The sequence below is a fragment of the Elgaria multicarinata genome, chromosome 7, assembly GCF_023053635.1.
Source record: "Elgaria multicarinata webbii isolate HBS135686 ecotype San Diego chromosome 7, rElgMul1.1.pri, whole genome shotgun sequence".
NCBI lineage: Eukaryota > Metazoa > Chordata > Lepidosauria > Squamata > Anguidae > Elgaria > Elgaria multicarinata.
The window spans coordinates 52,632,217-52,656,422 of NC_086177.1; the positions used below are offsets into that span (position 1 = coordinate 52,632,217).

The 24,206-nt window shown below is 39.4% G+C and overlaps 1 protein-coding gene across 2 annotated transcripts; it reads right to left on the bottom strand.

The window, feature by feature from the left end:
* Nucleotides 1–3,312: 3,312 nt before the first annotated feature.
* On the bottom strand, nt 3,313–22,917 carry TWSG1 (twisted gastrulation BMP signaling modulator 1). Of its 2 annotated transcripts, none has more exons than XM_063130568.1 (5): nt 22,859–22,917; nt 19,407–19,570; nt 11,645–11,744; nt 6,922–7,185; nt 3,313–4,469 (listed from the first exon to the last, which is right to left on the bottom strand). In XM_063130568.1, exons 2-5 carry the CDS (start codon nt 19,527–19,529, stop codon nt 4,288–4,290), a joined length of 669 nt encoding a protein of 222 aa, XP_062986638.1. In that variant the 5' UTR covers nt 19,530–19,570; nt 22,859–22,917; the 3' UTR covers nt 3,313–4,287. The 2 variants fall into 2 exon arrangements, with proteins under 2 accessions (XP_062986638.1, XP_062986637.1); XM_063130567.1 differs by lacking the exon at nt 22,859–22,917 and adding an exon at nt 22,580–22,585.
* Nucleotides 22,918–24,206: the final 1,289 nt, after the last annotated feature.

Below are 24,206 nucleotides of genomic sequence, written 5' to 3' on the forward strand. Positions count from 1 at the left end.
TGGTTTCAAAGCTAGCAAGACCCACAAACAATTAAATCCTTGTTCAGGATTCACCTTTGTTCATTTTATTACTTCATAAGAGAACTAATTGACCTTTTAACTTTCTGCCTCAGTAACACCAACATATGTTGTCATAGGCCTGGTGATCCTCTTGGCACTAATGTTCTGGAACAATAGTTGGACACTATCCTATATGCCTAAAAGAACATCACCTTTCAAGTGTCTCATTGTGGTTTCTGAAGTCAATCTGAGAATATTCTCTTATTTATTCTAGACACGGGGTTTAGAGTTGATTTAGACATTCAGCACAGGGAGTGGCTTTCCAATAGCAAATTTCCCACTGTTCTCTACATTGTTTAGCCACAAGCCTTGGCACTTCAAAGCTGATCAATTTTAAATAACTAGGGAATCAGTTGTCAAGAGCAAGAACATAGAGATTGTAGAACTGTTCTTTTGGATGCCATTTGCACCATACCAAGGTTTTAACCTTAAAAAAATGTTGAAGAACTATGATTTGTTGATCTATGCAGAAGAGTTTCTTATGGTGGATTCCTGTTCTCTCTGTGTCATAGAGCTCATTTGGAACCTTCAGGATATCAGCTGTCCTGGAACAGCAGGCAGGGTCTAAATATGTTGATTGTTTTCCATGAGGAGGGGCTACTTGCCCTCCCAGACCTAATTGGAAGAGCTGAAGCAGTCCCTTAATTCACAAACAATTAAGGGATTGTTTAATTGTGGCACCCTTTTATGTACCTGAACACTGCTAACGTGTCTCCCCACCCACCCCCAGTCTTCTTTCCTCTTAGGGCATGTCCTCAAGTCCCTGTATCATCTTTGTTGCCCTCCTCTGAATCTGTTCTTACCTGTCTATGTCGTTCTGGAAATGTGGTGCCCAGAATTGTACACAATACTGTAGGTATGGTCTCACTAGTGTCGAATAGAGAGGAATAAGGACTTCACGCGTCTTTGATACAATGCTTCTTCTAATGCAGCCCAGAACTGCATTAGCCCTTCTAGCAGCTATTTTGCACTGCTGACTCATGTTCAGGTTGCTGTTGTCAATTTTAATTGATTCTGTAAGCCACCTTGAGTGCCATTTTTTGGTAGAAAGGCAGGGTACAAACAAAATAAATAAATAATCATAACTTCTATATTAGCCTGCCATTAGGCAGGTACTTAAACACCACTATAGAAAGAAAGAAACACACACACACACACCCCATTGGAGCCACTTTCTACATTCAGTAGAATCAAGTGGTAAAGCATTCCCTGGACTGTTTGACTTTGGCCCACAGGCAAGGAATTGAACCTTTGAAGCTTCCACCAATAAATAAATAAACAAATAAATAAATCCAGACAGATACCTACATGTCAGGAAACAACATGTCAGGAAGAAAGCTAGGTTGAACTCTCCTTGCTGATAGGCTAATTTATCTATATGTGGGGAAACTTTTTCATATGGGGCCATAAAAATATGCAGTCCCATGCAACCACAAAACCAAAAGTGAAAGCTTTACTGCTTGATTCTGCTCAATAAACTTGCCCTAATCCTCTATTTGAGAGGATTTCCTATGAGCTGTGATTCCCCATATCAGGGTCAACTGAAACTTGGGATTTCAGATAAAGAGTTTTCAGGCTTTATGTTTGATTTATGTAACAGAACTATTAAAAGAAAAGACAATGCTAATTAATCTTTATTTACAATGTTTTTATATAGCGAAACAATATATGAAAACCACACAATTAAACAGAATGTTGTTTATTAAAATACTAAGTGAAACATGTAAATCTAAGAAAATACATTAATATTGCCATAGATCATTTTACTGTATGTATACTGAGTACCCAGTAGGTGATTCAAGGCAGTATAATGAACTAAAATATTACAAAGTAACTGGACCATCTTTAATAAATATTTCAAGATTTTAATGTATGTCATTAAAAATAACCCAGAGACTAGCTTTGAGTATAACACTTCCTATAAACATCTTTATATTATTAGGATGATCTCAGAAATCCACAGCAACAGATTCTTAAACTGAAACTTAAGACTTCATTAGAATTATTTATTTTACAGTTGTAATATTCATTGTCAAACAAGGATTTTCAATAGCTGCAACGCTATTCAATTAATTCCATTGAACAAGTTTCTTTGCCATCCTAAAGGGGAATTTTCATATTGCAACATCCTCACCAAGTAACTGGATACTACCAAATTTCATAAGTCAAGGTGTAGCTTTCCATGAGAGATAAGAAACCACTAAAAAAGAGAAAAGGCTAATTGATAGTTATATTTTCCTCTAGGAAAGAAGACTATCCAATATGCATTGTTAGTATTCTAAAGTGTGTAAGTTCAGTAACACTAGGAAGGAAAAATACAATCCAAAGTTTTGGTAGATCACCAATATATGTACACAATTTTGGGCAAAGTTTTTTGACTGAAAAAAAAGGCTAATATCCAACATTGCACAAGCAAAAGGCAGCTAAAGCAATTTCCTCCTGAAGCCCCCTGTACCCCCCAAAGAGTCTCTCAGATGCCTGGGGGCAAGTAACCTACTGAACATTGAGCTACGTCTTACAGGACTTCAGTGAAAGGTGGGAATTGCCCAAAATCAGATGGAGGTATCTTGCAATAGTTGCACATGGTTCAGAGTTTTGACAATTTCCCCTTCCCACTGCAACCCTGTAAGACACAGCATGTAATATTTGGTAGATCCCCCTGACCCTCTTGAAAGGCCGAAGGTAATTCAATGGACTATTGGTCTGTAAGATCACTTACTTGCAGAAGAAAGGGAATATAAATATTCAAAGGCCGGAGAAAATGGCAAGTACAGATTCTTCCTTTAAGGAGCTGCACTTCCGTATTTAGAAATACAGTCTTGGATCTGTGCATTAGTGCTGAGGGAAAAGAATAAGGTTTGCATCCCAGATTATTTCTCTCAGCAGGTAATAGAGATCTACAAAGTGATAGTAAGAATACACAATATAACTATAAAGCATATTTTACTGAGAACTTCTGAATTTCAATTAAAGAACTAGGAGATTTAACACAGCAATACATATGAATTATTATATACAAATAATTTAAGTAGAACCAACAATCCTTCCTATTAGCCACTGAACTCCTAGAACACTGTAGTTATAGTTGAGCGGCACATGCTACTGCATGCCAACTTCTGCCCAGCTAGACGCATAATTGGTGCTGTCAGCTTTGACCATACTAGTCACCTATACTGTTGAAAGAGTTAGGGGGAAAAGGCTGTGCCAGAAGCCCCGCCCCCAAGAGACTAATTGCTGATGTCAAAGCTTAGAACACCAATCATTTATTTGGCAAGTTCCTCGGCATATTAGATGCATTTTTCCCTGTATGCTGCAAGTTTGTGTGCCCACAGATCACATCCAGACAAACACAAATAGTGAATTGGGAAGTAATTATGTATTATCAAAAGCTATGATGGAAAAGAGGAGAAACTATGAACAGTCATATATAGCATTAGCCGTCTTATAAAAAAAGATACTTTAAAAAAACATTCTAATACAATTGCGTTGTACACAAACATTTTGGTGTTTTTTTATATCAATAATTTCCAAGTTCAGTACATTTACACCTCAGTTCCAAATTAATGCACCTTCTCTTTTTTGTTCATAATGGCCCCACTGAATTCAACAACTAGGGGAAGTAAGGGGAGTAAGAGATGCTATGGACATAATTAAGTTTAGCAAATTTGCTTTGATGCATTAAAATGCAGGATCAATTTTCTCTCTTTCTTACAAACAAACGGTCATGGGGTAGATAATTCTTTCTGCAGTTGCTAACTTGCTTTTAAAAGACTTCGCATAATTGAAATCCATGTGGTCTGTAGCAATAAGCTATGCATCAGTCCAAAGGGGAATGTTTGGAAATATGTGGCAAACACAAACAATTACAGCACTTTGTTTTGTGCTCTGAGTAGCAATTTCTGTGACGTTTCATGATTGTCTACTCAAGATATACTGTAGTAACTACAATATGTAAATTAATTAAGTTGATATATGCAGATCAAAGTGAAACAATCTAATCATAAGGTTGACTATACTAACCAATTAAGAAAATGAGTAATTATTGATTAGTTAATACTGTATACTTATGCAAAGAGGGGTAAAATTACATGTTTAAAATTTTATACATCTCTAGATCCCAGCAATTGTGTTGTAGCTATTAAAATCGCAAGCAGTACTTGCAAGTTCAATTTTTATCAATAAAAAATAACTTTGGTGTCTATAATATTAAAGTTCAACTTTTCAGCTTCAAAACATGCAATTCATGCATCTTACAGTTTTACTACCATAGTCGATACACTCAGGTCCAATACATTCGCAGCAGGCATTGTGAAACCATCGGTATTTGGATGCACCCATAGATTCGCAAGAAATCTTGCACTGATGTATTGACATGCAGTCATCAAAGTAAACCACAGTACACATGCGTTCTAAATGGAGAGAGTAGGAAAAAGCCTTTAGTTTGTTGCGTAAGATTTAAATTACCGATCATTCAAATAACAGGACTGATGTGCAGCTATGGCCTTTTCAACATAATCCTTTTGATGGTTCCACCCAAGTTTCCCAACGATAACAGGACTGTGTAGGTTTGTCTTCTCCTATCACAGTATTTTGCACATGCCTTTGATTTGAAAAGTTACAGATGACTTTACTCTTCAGAGATACCAATACTGGGATTGGCGGTCTGGAGAACTTCATGTTGTAGGACTGATGGGCCATATGTACTCCATCTTATGGATTTCAGTGGGAGTGGATGTTGTTGTCTCCCCAGTAATGCTCAAATTATAGGGGAGCAGAAGATCATATTTGGCTAAAATTGCAGGGTGGGAATCGGTGGCTGGGGCTTATGAATTTCATTAAGGATCCCCATACTTTCCCCTCAGTATTCAAGCTCTGCTTCCCAGCTGCCCTAGGTTGCTTAAATGGAGACACTGCCAAGGTTCTAGGCATCAAAAGTTCCATTCTAGCCCCTGCAACCTAATACCAAAGCCCTATAAACAGTGCTGGCTCCAGCTTTTGAGGGCCCATGGGCAAGACGCCTTCCATGGGCTCTCTCCCTCACCGAGTCTACCTTCTTGCTGCCATTGTCACCAGCTGCTATTGCTCCTCCTCTTATTTCATCATTGCTACCACTTGTTTGTTTGACAGGCAGAGAACCAGTGAACAAGGAGGCAGTGGCATCTACTGCTTCTCCTTCTCACCACCACTGTTGTCTCGGCCAGAGTGAGAGGCATGTGAACAAGCAGGTTGCAATGCTGAAGAGGAGCAGCAGGTCCAGGGGGCTCTTGTCAGTGGGCCCCTGCTTTGTTATGAGCTGTCAGCAGGTGCCCAAGTATGCCCCCCTTTGATGCTGGTCCTGCCTCTAAAACGGAACACACAAAGGAAAGTAGTACCTTGGCTTTCTCTTGTCCCCCACACTTGATAAAGGAGTATTTTAGTAATATCATGCAAATATAAAACATTTCTGCATTTTTTTAAAGTATCTGGAATGAATTGAGTTATCATATTCAAAGGAAACTAGGAAAGCTCAACACCTGAGTTTCGTTGAATGAAGGGTATTATTACTGAGGCACATAACCAGGTCAGCAGTTCAAAATCAGTATGAAATGGAAATGGCTCAGTTTAGACAACACATTTTTCAATAGTGGTTTTAGAACTCCATGGTGGAGTTTTTACACCACTGTTGAGAAAGGTGTTGTCTGGCGGGAAAATGCCATGCAATGGTGGAGTTTTTTTGGAAACATGCATGCTGTGCAGAGGAGAGTTCCTGAACAATTGTTGTGTTGTGTGTTATGTAGTGGGCTCCGTGGAGTTTTCTGTTGTGTTGCATTGACTTTTCCCACTGGTTACAGAGTTCCCTGGCAAGAGCGCCAAAAGGAACAAGTGTCACTCTAGGAGAGCCGCCGGGATTGTTTTTTTGGGATACCATCAGGAGGACCAGGGGAGGAGAGAGGGCAGAGGAACTGCCAATCAAACATCACAGTGGATTTACTCAACTCCACAGTAGCCTACAATCACACAATTATGGAGTTAGAACATGCTGTGTGGGGAGTACCTCCTAAAAACTCAACTGTTGAGTGGAGTTTTCACACTGCGTTGACTAACGTGTTGTCTGAACTGAGCCAATGTGTCTGAAGTAATTACGATTCAGTCTATTAGTTACATGAAAAGGCCAACATGGTGATTCTGTGTGCCACTCTGACAACTAACAGAGACAAAAAATATAGCAGAATGTGTATAAAGGAGGGATTTGTGAGGGATTTAAAAGAATTTTAGAAAGCCATTCTAGTAAAAGGAGTATCTTAAAACCATTTGAGGCTGCAATCCTATGGACCATTCTTTAGGAATAAGATGCACTGAACTAAATGGAACTTACTTCCAAGTAGACATGAATTGGACTATTTTATAATTGTGACATTCTGAACCATTTTTCACCTAGCCTCCAATTAAAATAATGAAAAAGCTTCTAATTAATACAAAAGGCAAAGATCAAAGTGAATTTTCCAACACTGTAGTTTGAGTGAGGCTTCAGATCATTACACTACTGAAAATGGCTAAGTGCCAAATTCAGGGCAGAACAACCTTTTCCTTGACCCAAACACATTTCAGGTTTGAAATAACATTAACAAGAAAATATATCCCTTATGGAATAAGAGCAGTGCTGAAACCTCTCTGGTATAACTTCTAACTCACATTTGGTTCTAGTTCTGAACTGTCACATTACATTCATTTAGCATATCCCAATACTTTGGAGAAGGAACCACATTTATCTGTACTTAAAAACAACATGTACCTTCTATTTCACCCCACCTCTCTCTTTTTAAAGGGAAAAACTCACAAAAACAACTCTAGGTGGTCAGTCTTTCAGCAGAAATTCTTTACCTTTTTCAGTGGAGTATGATACATGGACATTGTTTGGAACAGAGACATTGTGATGCTGGGGCTGGTTCACTGTTTCTAAAATGGAGACTAAGTTCTCATGATGCGACAGTTCTTCAGCAACAGGGAAAGAAACAATATTCCAGCTCAACTGAGTGTCACCTTCAGTAAGGGCCCGGAAAAGAGAAGGAATTGGCTCATGCAACTCCTCAACAGTGCTCTTTGAAGTAGGAGGTGTGTCACTGTAATTGCGAGGATTACACATACCTGTAGGTAAATTAAGAAGAAAATGCTCAAAAAGATGCACCCATGAAAACCAGCATTCTAAAAAATATTATGAAAGATTGACTTTAATAACTTTGTGGGTATTTACAGATGCATCTTCTGGGATGGAAAATTGCTGCAGCACTAAATAAAAACGTCTTACCGTTCTGTCTTTTCTACGTTCTTTTACAGGTGGCATAAAATTATCTGGCGAGACATATATGGAAATTCGTATGCCACAGTCCACATTTTAAGAGGTTAACAATCTTTCAGTGGGACAAGAGGAGCCTTTCCTCCAACTCACTAGATCATAAATGAGACCCCTGCTACAGAGGGTATTGTTCAGATGGTGGCTTATTTTTGTCATTGCTACGCAAGGATGTGAGTCCAGGAAGAAGAGACTGAAAGAATACAAATCCTACTGTATACCTATCTGGAAATTTTTCTTCCAGATTTTTTTTAAATCCAGTGTTTGCAGCAAGCAATACCAAGAAAACACCACCAATTTAAATGAAAGCCCTGGACATAAGGACATAGACTGAACCTCAAACATCTATATTTGTACTTCCTGTTTCACGGGTGCAGACACTGAAACTTTTGTCTCCTTCTGATAGAAGGCCAAATTCCAAGTCCCCTTTAGTTCGATATAAATCAGAATGTAACAGCCATAACATTTCAAGATCATATTCATGAAGGCTTATTTCATCACATTTCAAGAATTTGATCTTGTCTGCTTCAGCAATGACTTCAAACTTTTTTCAGAATTACCAGATCAAGTCTGTGGGCTTAATTCTCTCCTCTACCACATTTTCACACACGCTAGACTCTGCATCCATGTCATGGCATAACTAAACATATTCAGTGTTATATGCCTGGAACTGCTATTGCATTATTTCTCTAATTTTTTGCACATTGATGAGGATGTCAGATTATGCTAGTTCACCAGAATATTACTTCCCTGAAGGACAATAATGGCATGTGCATTATTTTCTCACATAGGATTATTTTCTCACCCCGGCTGTGGAATGAGCTCCCTAAGGAGGTTCGCTTGGCACCTACATTATATGCTTTTAGACGCCAGGTGAAGTCCTTTTTATTCTCCCAGTATTTTAACCGTCTATAAATAAATTTTAACTTAGTGTTTTAAATTTGTAATTTTACATTACTGCTGTTTTTATCTGGTTGAGCTTTTATATTGTATTTTATATTATGGTTTTATACTGTTGTTTTATACTTTGAATGTTTTTAATTTTTGTGAACCGCCCAGAGAGCTCCGGCTATTGGGCGATATAGAAATGTAATAAATAAATAAATAAATAAATAAATGGTATGTTCATACCTATATACAGGTTACATGACCAGATGTGAAAACGGAGGTCTGAAGAATTGCTTCACTGCATTTGACCTCTGAACTAACCAGGTATCATCATAACTTAGTTATTCTGCAGGCTACTCATTATCTAAACAATTACAAAAAATGATGAAGTAGCTGCATCTACTAAAATAGAGAGTTTCAGTAGAGCATGCCATGATTTTAATAATTCTTCCATAAGATGAAAAACAATTTGCAGATAAATTCAATTTGAAGATGTGCATGACATCTATATAAACATAAATATCAACTGTGCATTTCATAGTGCCTGTTCCAATTGGCTCAAATACATAGCATTAGATAATGAAATGTTTTTATTTGCATCTTGACATTTGTGTTACACGTTCTTAATTTTTAAATTGAGTGTAAACAAAAATACATTAAGAGTGCAATCCTATGCATGTTTAGACAGTAAAAAAGAGTCCTACAAGTCCCAGCATTTCCCAGCCACCATGCCTGGCAGAAGAATGCTGGTAGTTATATAACATTTTTCTGTCTAGATATGCATAGGATTGCACCCTAATTGTATTTAAGATTCTCCATCATATTTTGACTGTTACTATGTAAAAGACAGAAGATATTTAACATATTTCTCTTGCGCATATTTTGAAAGTTGTTTTTATATGTGCATGCGTGGACATTTATGAATGTACCATCACAGATACATGCCTAGTTGTGGTCTGCTTTGGTGTCTGGAAAGCACTGACTGAATATGGAAAAATATTAGTTATGTAAGGTTTGGTCCCATAGCTTCCCTCCATCCCCAGTTTATGCTACATTGCTGGTCCTTCTTTTGTTTCTTTTCCTTAAGCTGTTCTGAAGAAAACTATTGTTATGTAATGAACAGATAATGCGGGGAAGCTGTAGGAACTGAGATATGGAAAGATACATTGAGCTTTGGCATAAACAGAATACAATATGTCCTTGGATCTCACAAGAAATCCAAGGACAAAGTATGTTGTAGAGATTCCACCACCCTTCCACTGTTCCCCTTCTGCAGTAGAGACAGAAATATCAAGCTAACCATGGCCATTATAGCTGCAGCATCCTTGCACACCCTTTTCTCCAAGCTACCTTTGTCCATTCTGCCTGGCACAAAAGACTATGTACCTAGGTAAACATGTTCTGTTGCTTCTTGTTTTCTTTCTTGCTTACACCTGCAGCATGAGTTTGTGAAATGACGCTTCAGTATGAACAAAACGAACAGCTGTAATTTTTAAAGGTGTTTTTTTTTTAATGTACAATCTTGGGGATTAGAAAATGAATAACCCATTTTCAGGCCCCCTGGGGAACAGCATGAGAAAAAAGACAATCTTTTTACACAGAACAACCCATGGCTCAGTAAAACCCAGGACAATTTAATTTGATAGTGGTTAGAAGAATATTGTCAGATAGAAATCAATATCATACAACTTTGACCTGTGGTAAACTGGAATACAGATAAGCCGTACAGTTTTGCAGCTCCTATCACAAGTAAACGGAGTTTTACACTTCAGTGGAATAGGGCAGCCTTGCTATGCAGTAATTTCCTCTATCAGGAGGCCAATTAATTAATTACTGGAACAGTGCGGCTGAATCCCACTCCTGTCCCATAACATCTATGAAGAGGAACATGGTATGGTTAATTAGTTTGGTTCTTTCCCAAGCCAGTGTTGCACCTCCCCTCCTAGGGAGCTACTGATTCTTGATGTGGAAAGGAACCTTGTTACTCATCTTAATTCTGTGGATCCATTCGCAGAGCAGTGAATGGATTTCCCACAGGGAAGCATCAACCACATTGTTCACATATCGTATCAACCAGTGCAGACACACACAGAAGAAGGGAGCTTCCTCCTCTTCCCAAACAAATCTGGTTCACAGTTAAACCCAATTCTCTTAGTGAGCCTCCATTAGCCAAATGGTTCAAGTCTCCGAAGTGTAAGTAAGCCACAAAATTAATATTGTGGGTGTGAGGGATTAACTCGCATTCCCCACAGCTACTTCAGAAAGGAAGTGATGATTCAGTCCTTTGTCCCCAAGGCAGTTGTCAGGGGATAGACTTAAGTTTCACACAGTCTCCATGCCCAATTTTACATATACACACTATGGTCAATTTGAAGGGGGGAAGAAAGTGCAGCCTCCCTTCATCTCTGATGTAAGTGTTGAGGGTTGGAAATATGGCTTCCTGTACTGGCTAAGGGAAAGCAGTGCTTGCTTCCATGAACCAAAACTATTAAATCCCCATCCTTCCTCTGGGTTTGTGCCTGTGCACTGCTGTGAGGACATTCCCTGTCAGCAGAGGGAAGTGTGCATGTGCAACCCATAAGCATGTAACAGCAGAATATACTAAAGATGCATTAAGCACGTCAAATTAAAATTCAATATCTCAAACTAATAGATGACAGTTTTTCTGAACTCTAAAATGCTCTCGCATCATATTCAGAGATAAAAGGTTTTAGGAATGACCAGGCAGCTGGAATTTTTTTCAGCCTACACTACGTTCTCCCAGGGCTCATCTACACCAAGCAGGATATTCCACTATGAAAGCGGTACATAAAAGGCAGGAGCCACACTACTGCTTTATAGTGGTATTGAAGTGCACTGACAACTGTTGGGGCTTATGACACATACCATATACCACTTTCATAGTGTTATATCCTGCTTGGTGTAATGTGTCATGGCCCCCAACAGTTATCAGTGCACTTCAGTACCACTATAAAGCAGTAGTGTAGATCCTGCAGTGCACTTCAATAAAGCAGTAGTGTGACTCCTGCCTTTTATATACCACTTTCGTAGTGGAATATCATGCTTGGTGTAGATGAGCCCCCAGTCCCCATAAAAGGCCCTGTACTCCTTTAGAGGCTGAGGAACCATATTTTATGAAACCTCTGCTTAAAGCACAGAGGGCTCTCACACTTCACCTTTTTCTTGTGAATGGTTAGGTGTTCCTTGACTTCATGTATAGACCAAAATGCAATATGGAATTGACATGCATCTAACCCTTTAATGATGGCATTGACATGGATCTTAAAAGTTGAAGGCTCATGAGTACAAAGTTTACCATCTGAAGGAGTGGTGAGAAAGTAGGCAATAAAGAATGAATGAACTTACCAACACAGTCACAGCATTCATCCCAAAGTGTGCCTAGGCAAAGCATACACTCCTTACAACATGAACAGTTTCCATCACCAGGTCGGCACTGACACAGCTCCTGGAAATACACCACATCACATTACATCTTTCTGAAGACAAGCTGATTTTTTTTCACTAGTACAATTATAAATCTGAAATCAATGAAACCCTATCTTGCACAAGAGACCCCATATATTTGTTTATGAATTTGTTGGACCTAATAAAAGTATTCCCCAAATGTGAATCCAAATATTAAGTAAGGGTTAGACTTTACATCAGCATAGCATTTCAAACATAATAATGAATTAACAAATGATGTGTGCTCTTTTTTTAGTGAAGAAGAAAAGAGTTAGATCCACAAAATCTTCAGTTAAACCCACAACTAAAAGGTAGGCAACTATCTACACTTAAACCCATGTGAAACTTGTACAACATACAATGATTTGCTTTGTTCTTTTAAAGAGAAATTTTACATTTCCATTTATTTTTAAATTAGATAGGGATAGACATATGACACATGAGTTTGTCTGATTTTTCTATCCCTTTATAATATAAAAATAAATGGGGAAGGGTAAGACTCTTCTTTTTTCTGCACTGAATAAAGAATACATACATTTGTTTATATAATCAAATTCTTTTAAAATGCAGAGGAAAGAGGGACTGACACAGCACAACAACATATGGATAAAAAAACCTAAAACTACTATCAGGTGAAAGTGCTAAAACCACACCACAGTGAATAAATAGTAGAACCTAAATACACAATCAGACATTTATCTAGTTGCTTGTTAGAGTCTTGGGTTTCAGAACATATGCAGAGTTAATCACAGAGAGGATTGTCTGACAAACAGTATTTTGGTGTCAGATTAGGTATTATTAGAAACATGATGAGGAGTAAGAAAACTCAATTTTATAGAAATCAAAAAGGCATCCCCTTCTGATTACAGTGGTCTGTCCAGCAAATAAAAAATATACTTAGTGGCTGAACCCTACACTTGAATTCTAGAAGAGTTGGCCAGTTAGTTTTTTGACATACCATTGTATAAAAGAGTTTACGTTTTGGATGTGTATTGGAGAACAAAAAGGTGACATAAGTATATTCAGTTTTCCTGGCATGGTGCCAACTTCCCAGATACTCTAGATCACACTGTTGAGTTAATCAGAACATAGGAGGTTGTCACAGAGGGAGAAGATAGAATCTTGTGGGAACCCAAAATGAAGATGCCACAGTCTAGCAGAATTCTCCTAGCACCAACTTCTGAAAACAGGGGTTGAGGTTAGAGTGGAACTACTGCAAAGCAGTACCATCCACACCCAACTCCAACATCAAGAGGTCAAGGAGAATTATTGGAGTAAATTCCCCATCTCTCTCCTGATAGAGGTTATCTAACAGGGTGCCAAGGCTATTTCAGTGCTGTAACCTGTACTGAACAGTAATTGATATTGACTCAGAAAACCAGTCTCATCCAAAAGAGCCTTGATTTGGTCAACCACCACTCACTTGAGCATCTTGTCCAAGAAGACAACATTTGCCATTGGCCTATAATTATTCAAACCTTTTGGTTCACCAACGATTTTTCCTTGAGTGGTCATACCACTGGCTTCTTTGAGGAAGTTGGGACCATTCCCTCTCAAATAGGAGTCAACTACCTCCTAAACCCAACCAGCTGTCCTCATCTTGCCAAGATGGTATTGGCCACAACAGACAAGGACTGAGAAAGCACATGGTCAGCTTAATCTGACCAAGCAACTTGTCAACATGCTCAGGCCCCACAAATTGTGAGGTGGTGTTTCTGGAAAATTTTGAATTAGAAAACCTTCTGAAGCCCTAGAGAGATTGAATGTAGCGTCTTTATTTTACTTGTATTTAGTAAACAAGACTTTTTTTTTTTTAAAAAAAAAGCCTCCCCTGTTATCTTTTGTGTGCCAATACATCACAAATATCATAATGTTATAAGATGATCTAAATTGAACATATCCTGGTTTGGTAAGATAGTCTTGATAAAAATGACAGTACTACCAAAATGATAATGGAAAATTTTCCTATTAAGATATCAATAAGAAAACATGCAACTTGGTAAAATATAGTAATTAATTTTATATGGTCTAATAAAAATGTAGAGTAGCATTAACAATATGGCAAACACTCAAGGAGACATGTTATGTCCCAGAATTATAAAATATCACTCTGGTATGATTGAAGGAGATAATAAAGTGGACTATAGTTGATAATTCCAAATTCCAAAAATGGAAAAGAATAATAATAAAAGGGTTTTTTAAAAAAGGTGTCTATAGGCATCATTTTGGGAAACCACAGATGCCATGGCATCCATGGGCACCGCATTGGGAACCCCTGCTTTAGATTTCCTCTGCTCTTTAAAGAAGTAGTAATAATTTCAGCTGAAAAATGCAAGTATCACCAGTATTACTAGGTTGTGTTTATAAATAGCATTACTGCCTTGAACTATTTGCTGTGAAACAGTCACACATTACTGTTGAGTTAAATTGCCAATTGAGACATTATTAATACACCTCATTAAAATAAGGCAGCCTACACTCAAACTATATCTTATAGCTCTAACTTTTCTGCTTGCAATTCACACAAACTATCCAATGGTTAAAATGTAGATTGCCAAGAACTTTATGAAAGGCAAAGCTCTCAGGAAAGAAGAAATGACTAACAGGATATTAAAACAAGCAAGTCTCAAGACAAGAAATTGTTGATCTCATTCACATCTGTTACAGAGCTGATAAAATAAATATTTATGTGGACCACCCTTCGGCATTCTATAAAATGCAGAACAATTCATGTAATCCTTGCTGTCTAAGTGGGTGGAAAAAATATTTAGAACAATACATTTTGGTTGATCTCCCCCAAGAGCCAGTGTGGTGTAGTGGTGAAAGTGTTGGACTGGGAGTCTGGAGATCTGGGTTCTAGTCCCCACTCTGCCATGGAAACCCACTGCTTTGGGCCAGCCACAAACTCTCAGACCAACCCACCTTACAGGGTTGTTGTTGTGAGGATAAAATGGAGAGGAGGAGGTTTATGTACACTGCCTTGGGTTCCCTGGAGGAAAAAAGGCAGGATATAAATGCAATAAAATAAATGACTTCTTTTCCTCTTCTCTCAGTTCAGTGCCCTCCTACCTTTATACAGTTTCAACCTACAGAAAGCTAGAAACACCTGTTCTATTGAAATCAATAAGACAAATCAATCATGACTAAATTAAGTTCCGTAAGTTTTAATGGGACATAAACATGACAAACTTTCTCTGGATATATCTAGTAAAGCATAAATCTCTTTTTTTCAAATGCCTGTGTGTCCATCAAGCTTTGAAATAGAAGTACACCAGTATGACTATTCACACATTGTTTCACATTAAGAACATAAGAAGTGCCCTGCTGGATCAGACAGAGGGGCCATCTAGTCCACCACTCTGTTCACACAGTGGACAACCAGCTGTAGATCAGGGACCAACAAAGCAGGACATGGAGCAACAGCACCCTCCCACCCACATTCCCCAGCAAATGGTTTACTACCTCGGATACTCCATAACCATCAGGGCTAGTAGCCATTGATAGCCTTCTCCTCCAGGAATTTATCCAACCCCCTTTTAAAGCCATCCAAATTGCTGGCCACCACTACATCTTGTGGTAGCGAATTCCATAATTTATCTATGCGCTGTGTGAAGAAGTACTTCCTTTTATTTGTCCTGAATCTCCCACCAATCAGTTTCATGGGATGACCCCGGATTCTAGTATTTTGAGAGAGGGAGAAAAATGTCTTCCTATCCACATTCTCCATACCATGCATAATTTTGTACATTGTTTGGAGAGACATTATTAATCTTATTTTTCCACAACACTGAAATGCATCTTTCCCCAATACAGAAATGTTCTGATTAATCTAAAGACACATAGGTTAATCAGAACTACAACTGGTGTCTAATTGAAAGTTTCAGCAGTTTAAACCTCAACTTCTCTTTACAGATTGTTGCCTTCATGTCTTCTTAGTTAGCTGATTATTTATTACCTCAGAAACCTTAGCATTCTGTTGCTCATCTCATGAAAAAAAACCATGAGAATGCAACAATGACAACAGGAACATATAAGAATTACCTCCCTTTTATTTTTTTATTGGACCTGGCAGATATTCTTCTTGAGAGACAAAAAATAGATTTCAAGATTATATTTATATACAAGTGACAGCCCAGATTAGCAAATTTCTTTATGTCCTAGTCACTTGAATCCTTGGTGATCCACATTTTATTCTATTGGACTTTTCAACTACTGACTTGCCTGGTTGGAAGTACTGCTTTATCTTCTAAACTTCTACAAGAAACTGCTGGAAGAAACTATCTGAGTACCTAAAAAAAGATACTATAGAGCTAGAAAAAGGGCAAAAATGGGCTATTAATGGCTACTAGTCCTGATGCCTCTATGCTACCTCCAGTATCAGAGGCAGAAAGCCTATATGCTATCTCCATATCAGAGGCAGAAAGCTTATGTACACCAGCTGCTGGGCCACATGGGTGGGAGGGTGCTGTTGCATTCACGTCCTGCTTGTTCAGGGGACACTTTTATTTTACAGACAACATTTAATAAAATGCATTTAATAACATGTGCATTCATGAGTTTCATTATATTTTGGAGCGAACCTCAGTGCAATATGATGTCCAGTAACCATTCTTTTCCTTGGTTTATAATTCCACTTTTATAAAATATGTTTAATGTATTGCTAGTAGGATTACTGTATATAAAAAATCTATATTAGATCTTTACATAAGAGTAGGACTCTTGGATCAGACTAAAGGCCTATATCTAGTCTAGCATCCTGTTTTCCACAGTGAATAATCAGATGCCTAATGGAAGACCACAAGCAGAACCCCTGCTTTGGCTATTGGGCGGTATAAAAATGTAATAAATAAATAAATAAATGTCTCCTGTTGTGAACCACTGATTCTATTATAATTAGCGGTATAGAAATGTTACAAATAAAAAAAAAATTCCTCTACTACTGATATTCATAAGCAATAGCTGAACCCAAACCATTTATGAATAAGTTCTGTGTTCCCTTCACTGACAAAAATATATATTTTAAGATTTTCTCTTCTCATTCTGTCAGTATTTCTGTTGATGATGTATCATCTACAAAAGTGTTAAATTGGTAACAAATACAGGAACATTGTTACTGATGGCAATGTTTCAGTATAAATACATAAACACATAGAGATCTCTATTTTCAGATCCCAGGGTGAGTCTGCAAATCTGGCAGAACTAAACTGATATTTTCTGTCATAAATTTAGCATAACATGTATACGTGTGTTAGTTGACATGGAAAGACTTTAAACTATTTTTAGAACCACTTCCTAAACATAGTACAAAGAAAAGCAAACATGTCACAGCAATGACATCTTTGCTCTTATTCCTCAGCACCACAAATTAAGCCTTGATTCAGGATTCATCAAGATCCTAATTTTAAACATAGTTTGCCAGTACAGTTCAAAATGAGAACTGTGCAGACATGACTAGAGTGGAGCAAAGACAGAAAGAGACTGACACATTGTGTAGTATGGAAACAGGCAGTACGTTTATCATAGTAATAATGTTTAACAATTTTGGCAGGGACCTAAGGCCTAGCTGAATGCTGGGTAGCATGCCTGGAAAGAATAGCATGAAACAAATACCAAATTAAACAGATGACTTCTGTCTATCAAATCTCTATGGCATAGTTTTAGATGCTAAAAATCTGCGGCCCCTTTTAAAGAAGCCCCTTCCCAATTGATGTTCATTGGTGTTCCATCTAGTTGAGACCCTGCTTGTTGCAGAAGCACAAATGGCAACACAATAATACAGAAAATAACACCATGTGATTTTGGAAGGGATGGGGTAATTGCTATGAGGAAGGTGAACACAGATTCTCTGTTGTTTAGCTGGCAACAACTCAAATCCACAACATTGTGCAAAATCTCCTTAGGCCAAATAGCTAGGGAAGGACAGTTGGAAGATGCCCACCCGCCCACCTACAACATGAGTGGTCCAGCTCCTTCCTCCAGGTCCTACTCAGTATTTTCTCAATTATGCTTACTCAGGCCATATCCTCAGGCTGATGCTACATGATGACATTGGCCACAAGATAGGCTATAAATATAGAAGGCCCATTTTATTTACAGTGAATCTACTACACATTTTTCTTCCACATGAAGCACAGCCACATCCTCATGCTAAAGCACAAACTCCTGCTGAACTTCACAAATTGCCTCATGTTTAATATACTTCTTTTCTAAGGGGTAGAAATTAAACAAGTTTTCCCTGTGTAGCTTTGTATGTGTGTGCATATATAGACATATATTGGTTTTGGTCCACATAGTACACAACCTTTTCCTTACCACACTTGCCACTATTCTAACAGATTATTGTGTTTTGTTCTGGGTAGTTGTTGTTGTTCTTGTTGTTGTTCTGATCTTCTTGGAGGAGGGAAGGAAATGGATGGTGCCTAAATTCAGCCTCTCCCATCAATAACTGGCAGTATTTACCCAAGATTGTTGTATAGATTGAATCAGGAAGACAGAGCACTTTTTGACATATTCCAAACTCTAATTCTTCATTGAGTACTATTTTAAAATTCTGACAAGTATTAAGAACAATTCATTTTCTATGATTCTGCATATAAAGAATATGGTACAGTATACAGTGCATTGAATAAAATTTGATTTCCTGAGAATTTCAGCTTCCCTCCTGTCAAGTTTTTTGTTTGTTTGTTTTTTGTTTAAAGGACAAATGCCTTCTCAGTGACCCCAAGAGATTCCGGCTTATTCACCTTTGGCCACCGGCATGGTTTTACTTCCCCTTCCCACATATTCACCTATCCATGCAATTCAGTTATCCATGAGTCTTTTCCTAGTACCACATTGCTCCATTACAACAACAACAACCTAAAACCATCAGATTCAAGAGAAAATATGCTTCATTAGCACAGTTAATGGATTTTACAGAATCATACATTTCAGGGCACAGTTATATTTCCGTATGTATGTATGTATGTATATATATATAAACAACTCTGGTCACAGTGTCAATATTATGAAAAGCAATGTGGAAGTAGGCCAAACTCTAAGGAATATAACAGCAGTTAATCAGGTCAAGAGTGAATACATCCTATAATTTTACATTATATTCAATAAGGATATTACCATTCTGATGGAATAGCCTCTCTCTCTCTCAATCATATGTTATGGAAAACAAAACAATAACCTCATCACTACAGTAATTATTCCATTTTCAATTGAGCAGTATATTTAATTAATCTTCACCATCACATACAGTTTCCTACAAGCTAACTTTTATTCCAGAGATCTAATTCTACAAAAGTCTACATGCATGTTGTTTAAGAGAGCAGATAGTAAGCAAAAGGTCCTGTATTCAACCTCCAGATAACTCCGCCTTTTGGGGAAAAGTGGGGCCAAACTCCCCAAAAATGTTATTTAAAAATATAGGTGCTAAAGCTGCTAATTCATCTCATTAATCAGTTTAGTTCAACAATATATGGAAATGAATTAACAGTTACATATTGTTTTATTCACTTTAAAGAAAGGTAGAGGCAAAATAAAGGTTCCCAATTTCTTCAACATATTATTCTACTTATTTCAGAATTATGATTTATCTACATAAATGTATACTGTAGACAGCCAAACTGCTAGAAGTATTTTATGACAGACAAAAGGGAATATTTTCTCATACCTGTATTAAGCATTTGCTGACATCACTTGCACAGAGAGCCTTGTTGCAGCACATTGATGATGGGATCCAGAAAAACAGCAGCAGACTAATTAGCACAGGCACTGTGAAGTACCACAACTTCATCTTTCTTGCAGGTGGGAGAGTTCTGGCACTTTTAGACAGCTCTGAAATAAAAAGCTGTATGAAGAGCCCATATTTGCTGAAGCAGAAGTTAAGTCCCTTTCATATTTACCACACAATCCTTCTAAGGCAGTTTTTGTTTTGTTTCTGTGGGTTTTCTATACTCAACAGAGCAGCATATGTGGCAAAAAGCAGGAGCTCTGGTATAATCATGGGCCAGGCACTACTTTTCTATAGACTTCAAGTTTATGTAAAGCTTGACACAATGAATTCTAATCAAGGTAATAGTTTTAGGGGAAAATGGCAGTTGCTCAGTTAAACACATTGTGATCTAAATAAGATATTTTCTATAATGGGAAGGCCTAGCAGGGGTGCTGATACAAAAGACTACTCTCTGATATTTAAATAAATGAGAACATGTTTTAACATAACCCCAAACTGTTTCAACACCAGCTGTATAGACATATTAATTTACAAACAAGGCTTTTGAACAAAGAGTTGGATGGTCACCACATGTTCATGAACAGAATGCTGTGCAATTGTATTAGTACAGTATATGCATTTGTGAATTGAGTGATTTGACAACGTCCCTTTCTACTTCTACCTCTTATTTAGTTGTATTCCATATGCATTTCTCATCATTCCTAATTTCTGGGTCCCTAAACCATAGGATGACCATATGTCCTTTTTATTTGAAGGGTTGTTGGAGGACAGTCCTGTGCTTGAAGGTGTTTTCAATTGGAAGTTAGGGTCAGGCTGATTTAAAGAAAAATATCAGAAAGAAGGGAGAGTAGGGGGCTTTGGAGCTAACCAACATTTAGCACCTAGACTGCAGGCTGAGGCACACAAGTCACCTAAGCCCCTTCTACACCTAAGCATTATCCCAGGAAAATGGAGGGGTTGTCTCTGCCTGCTCCTGGGATCCCCTGTGTGTCATTTGGATGCACAGGGATGATCCCAGGGGGAAAGGCAGGGGTAGAAACAGCCCTAGTCATGGTCTCTCCCCCGCCCTCACTTCAGTACAGTGAGAAATATTTGTGTATACCTATAAATGATCATATGCAGATACTATGGAAATTTGCATTTTCCTTTTTTAGTTTTTGTTTTTGGCAATACATCCTACTAAATTATGCTATCTAGTGATAGTCTAGAAATAGCAGAGCACCAAGTAAAAAATACCAGGGAGATCCTTCCTTGGACAAACTACAAGCTTCTTCAGGCGGGGTGGGTGGGGGGTGGATCGCGTTTCCCTCCCATCACTTTGAATCATGCTTCTGTGATGAGCAGCTTCCTCTTTCTTCAGAAGCTGAAGAAAGAGGAAGTAAACAAAAAACATGTGGCCCATTCAGTGGGCGTGTTTTTCCCCACACTGCTTATCCTGCATACAGCAGGAAATAGCGGCACATTTCACTCCCCCCGCCCAAAATCGGATTTACTGGGGTCTATTTTGTGAGGGAAAGAAGGCCAGAAGGAACAGGAGGCACACAGGAGGTGGACAGCATCATCAAAAGGACCCGCAAAAAAGCACGAGTGGCCAGTAATGAGTGTGCAATAAAATGCTCATCTGACAATACTCTACATCTTCTATTTGCCAACTGATTCAGCACTTGTCTGAAGTTGGAAATAAATAAAAAATGCAGGATTTGAAGCAGGCCTAGGAGAGTCGAAATGACAAATGACTGGCTCTGTTATTCCCATTCATGTGATACTACTGCTTACAAGCACACAAGGAGAACTTTTCTGCATCACCAGATACTAGCTTGAACAGTAGGTTCCAGACACTTTACAGGAAGAATATCACAGCATGGGGTTCTAACAGGTTAGTTCATTCCACATCAAACACTTCTTGCTTCTTAGTATTCCAGAATGTAGAGGAACACATCTGAGAATGTATGTTACGGTCTGATAACCTCAGCCAATAAGCCACTTGTAAAACTGAGTTTTGACAAACCGACTGATAATTGTGTTGGCTGTTTTGTTGCAGATAGGTTGGCCCATCTCCCTTGAAAGGCTAAGAACTTTTGAGGCCCGGCATGAAACCCCTAGAAGTCTTCTAGGAACAAACAGCAAATCACTATCACAAAAGACTACTGCAGATTAATTTATGGAATTCATTTGACTCCACCTTTCTAACTCCATATGATAAATATGTTCTCGTAACACAAAAACACACACATTTTAGAGGGCACTTCAAGCTGTTCAGAAGTTATCTTTTACACCTCTTCACCCATAAGGAACTATCCTGTTTTCTACTCGCGTGCTAGCAAGTCAGAGACAAACAACATGTGTTAAAGAGACTTGCACTGACATGCTAAAAAACCCACCAACTTTCAAACTACCCCCCTACTCAGTAAAACATTGGTCTAGTGCCTTGGGTAGAAGGAAACTTTTCGAGGATGCTGAAGTTTTTTCCTTTAATTTATTTTAAAAAGAGAGAGACCGACCTCCGGGGAAAAGGCGAACGCACCGGCCAAAAAGCACAAAACCGAGCCAAGAAAGACAAAAACAGCTCCCCACCTCTGGCGAGCCTTGCTGAAGCGGATTTGGCGGCGAGTGGCGGGGGGGGAGAGAACAGAAGAGCGGGTTCCGCGGAGTAAACGAATGCCGACCCCCTCACGAGCAGCATGGACCAGCAGCAGCTAGGGAAACATTAAAAGGGCCGGGGGGGGGGGGGGGAAGAGAGAGCTTGGAGCGAGAGAGATAAAGGAAAGCCGGAGAGATGGAGGGGCCAGTCGGCCATCCCTGCTCCAAAGAAAAGGAGTTCGCCTCGGGGCAAGAGAAGCAGCCCACGCAGTTCCCTCAAACAGAAAATCCCATCGGACACATCCCCCACCCCGGACAGAACAACGACCTGATCCCGCGCTCCCACCTCGTCCCCTACAACACGGCTGTGCCCCGACGACTCCCTCGCATTGCCACTTCTTTCAGTGTTTCTCTTCGCTTCCCTCCGCCCTTTTAGGGCGCCCCCTAAGTGGGGCAACGAGCGCACTCCTTCCCTCGCAGAGAGGCCCTTGCGTGCTCTTAAATTCCTCCCGAGGCGGGCGCCCCCTTACTCTGCTCTGGAGACCGCCCAGCCCCCCGGCTTTGGCTTGCGCGGCGGCGGCAGCAGCGGGACCTCAGCCCGCGCCTTCCCTTCAGCAGCAGCCCCGCTTGGCTGCGCTCAGCACAGGGCCAGGCGGCGGGCAGCCTAGAGGTACCTTAAAGGGACAGGCCCCTTCTCCTGCTTTCCAAAGCGGCTCCAGTTGCGAGGGGAGGCGGGAAAAGGATGGCCAACTCGTCTCCTCCTTCTCGGCCTTACACCCGCACACCTACCTACCTACCTACCTACTTACCTACTTCAAGGCGTCTCTAGGGCTCGCCTACGCCGTCGCTTTTCCCAGGCTGCCCGTGCATACATCACAGAAGTTCTGTATTTTAATATTTTGGGGCGGGAAGGTTCCGGGGGGTGGAGGAGAGCAGTGCCTCTGTGGGAAAGTCCTGCCCACTAACTATTGACTTCAACGGCAAAACAAACTCCTACTAACTTCTTTGGCGTCGTGGAGTAGCACCTTACAGCTCAGCGGGATTGCGGCTGACTAGTGTTACAGTTTGATCTGACCGGAAAGAGGATTCATAATTCTTTCAAGGATAGATGCTAAAGACTCTCTACGTTTGGACTCAAGGGAAATGAAGGCCCTGGCGTGACTTTATAAAGGCTCCTAGTTTCTACTAAACTTGTATTCCTTTTTCAAAGGTATACAGGACAGGCTCAAGTTTTTCTAGGCCAAATAACGTGACTAGGGGAAAATAGATTGCCACCAGGCTAGGGCAAAATTGAAAAGATCCAATCACTAGAACCCCAGCTTTATCTGTAAGTATACATTGCAAAAGTGATTTCAAAGACTCCAAAAGTGAGCAAAATTCATCCTTTCTCATACTTTGCAGTGTAACCCTATACATGTCCACTAAGTCCAATTATATTCAGTGGAGCTTATTCTAAGGTAAGTGTGTACTTCCCAATCTGGGTGCCCTGCCCTCCAGATGTGTTGGACTACAACTCCCAGCATCCCCCAACCAGCATAGTGTATAAATTTTCTGCCTTAATTAAATTATGGGAGGTTAAGGCAGCAATTATTAGAAGAGCCATGCTGGACCAGACCAAGGGTATGTCAAGTCCAGGATTCTGTTCACCCAGTGACCAACCAGCTATCTGTGGAAAACGCAGAAGTAAAACATGTAATCCTATACATACTTACCCTGGGAGTAAGTCTAATTGAACCCAATGGCCCTTATTTATGAATAGACCCATATAGGATTGCACTGTAAAGCATGTTAAGGGACAGCCGACAGAAAGCTCTGGTGTGGGCTGGTCCATGAAGTCATGAAGAGTCGGAAGGGACTGAACGAATAAACAAGGGACAATGAGACTTAATCCCAAATGTGCATGGGAGTAAAGCCTTAATAACAATATGACTCTATCCACCAGAAGGGCATCTCAGAAAGCATCTTGCCTTGAGGGAATGGAAGAAGAAACAGATAACGCTTGAATTCTAAAGAAGAGAAACTGCAGAAGAGGAAAAAGAAAAAGAGGCAGAGGCGAGCCCAGATGGACAATAGATGCCGTGCATACCTGAATGCAACTGATATATTCCCATCCATCTGGGCAACTGCCCCCCCCCCCTTTGTTTGGCTGAGTTCAGA

What these genes read in the sequence shown, in the direction of transcription:
- TWSG1 (XM_063130568.1), bottom strand. Translation starts at nt 19,529, where the DNA reads ATGAAGTTGTGGTACTTCACAGTGCCTGTGCTAATTAGTCTGCTGCTG. An exon ending in TGAATGCTGTGACTGTGTTG is followed by an intron (nt 7,186 to 11,644) that starts GTAAGTTCATTC and finishes ATTTACCTACAG; the next exon opens with GTATGTGTAATCCTCGCAAT. An exon ending in ATCATACTCCACTGAAAAAG is followed by an intron (nt 4,470 to 6,921) that starts GTAAAGAATTTC and finishes CTCTCCATTTAG; the next exon opens with AACGCATGTGTACTGTGGTT.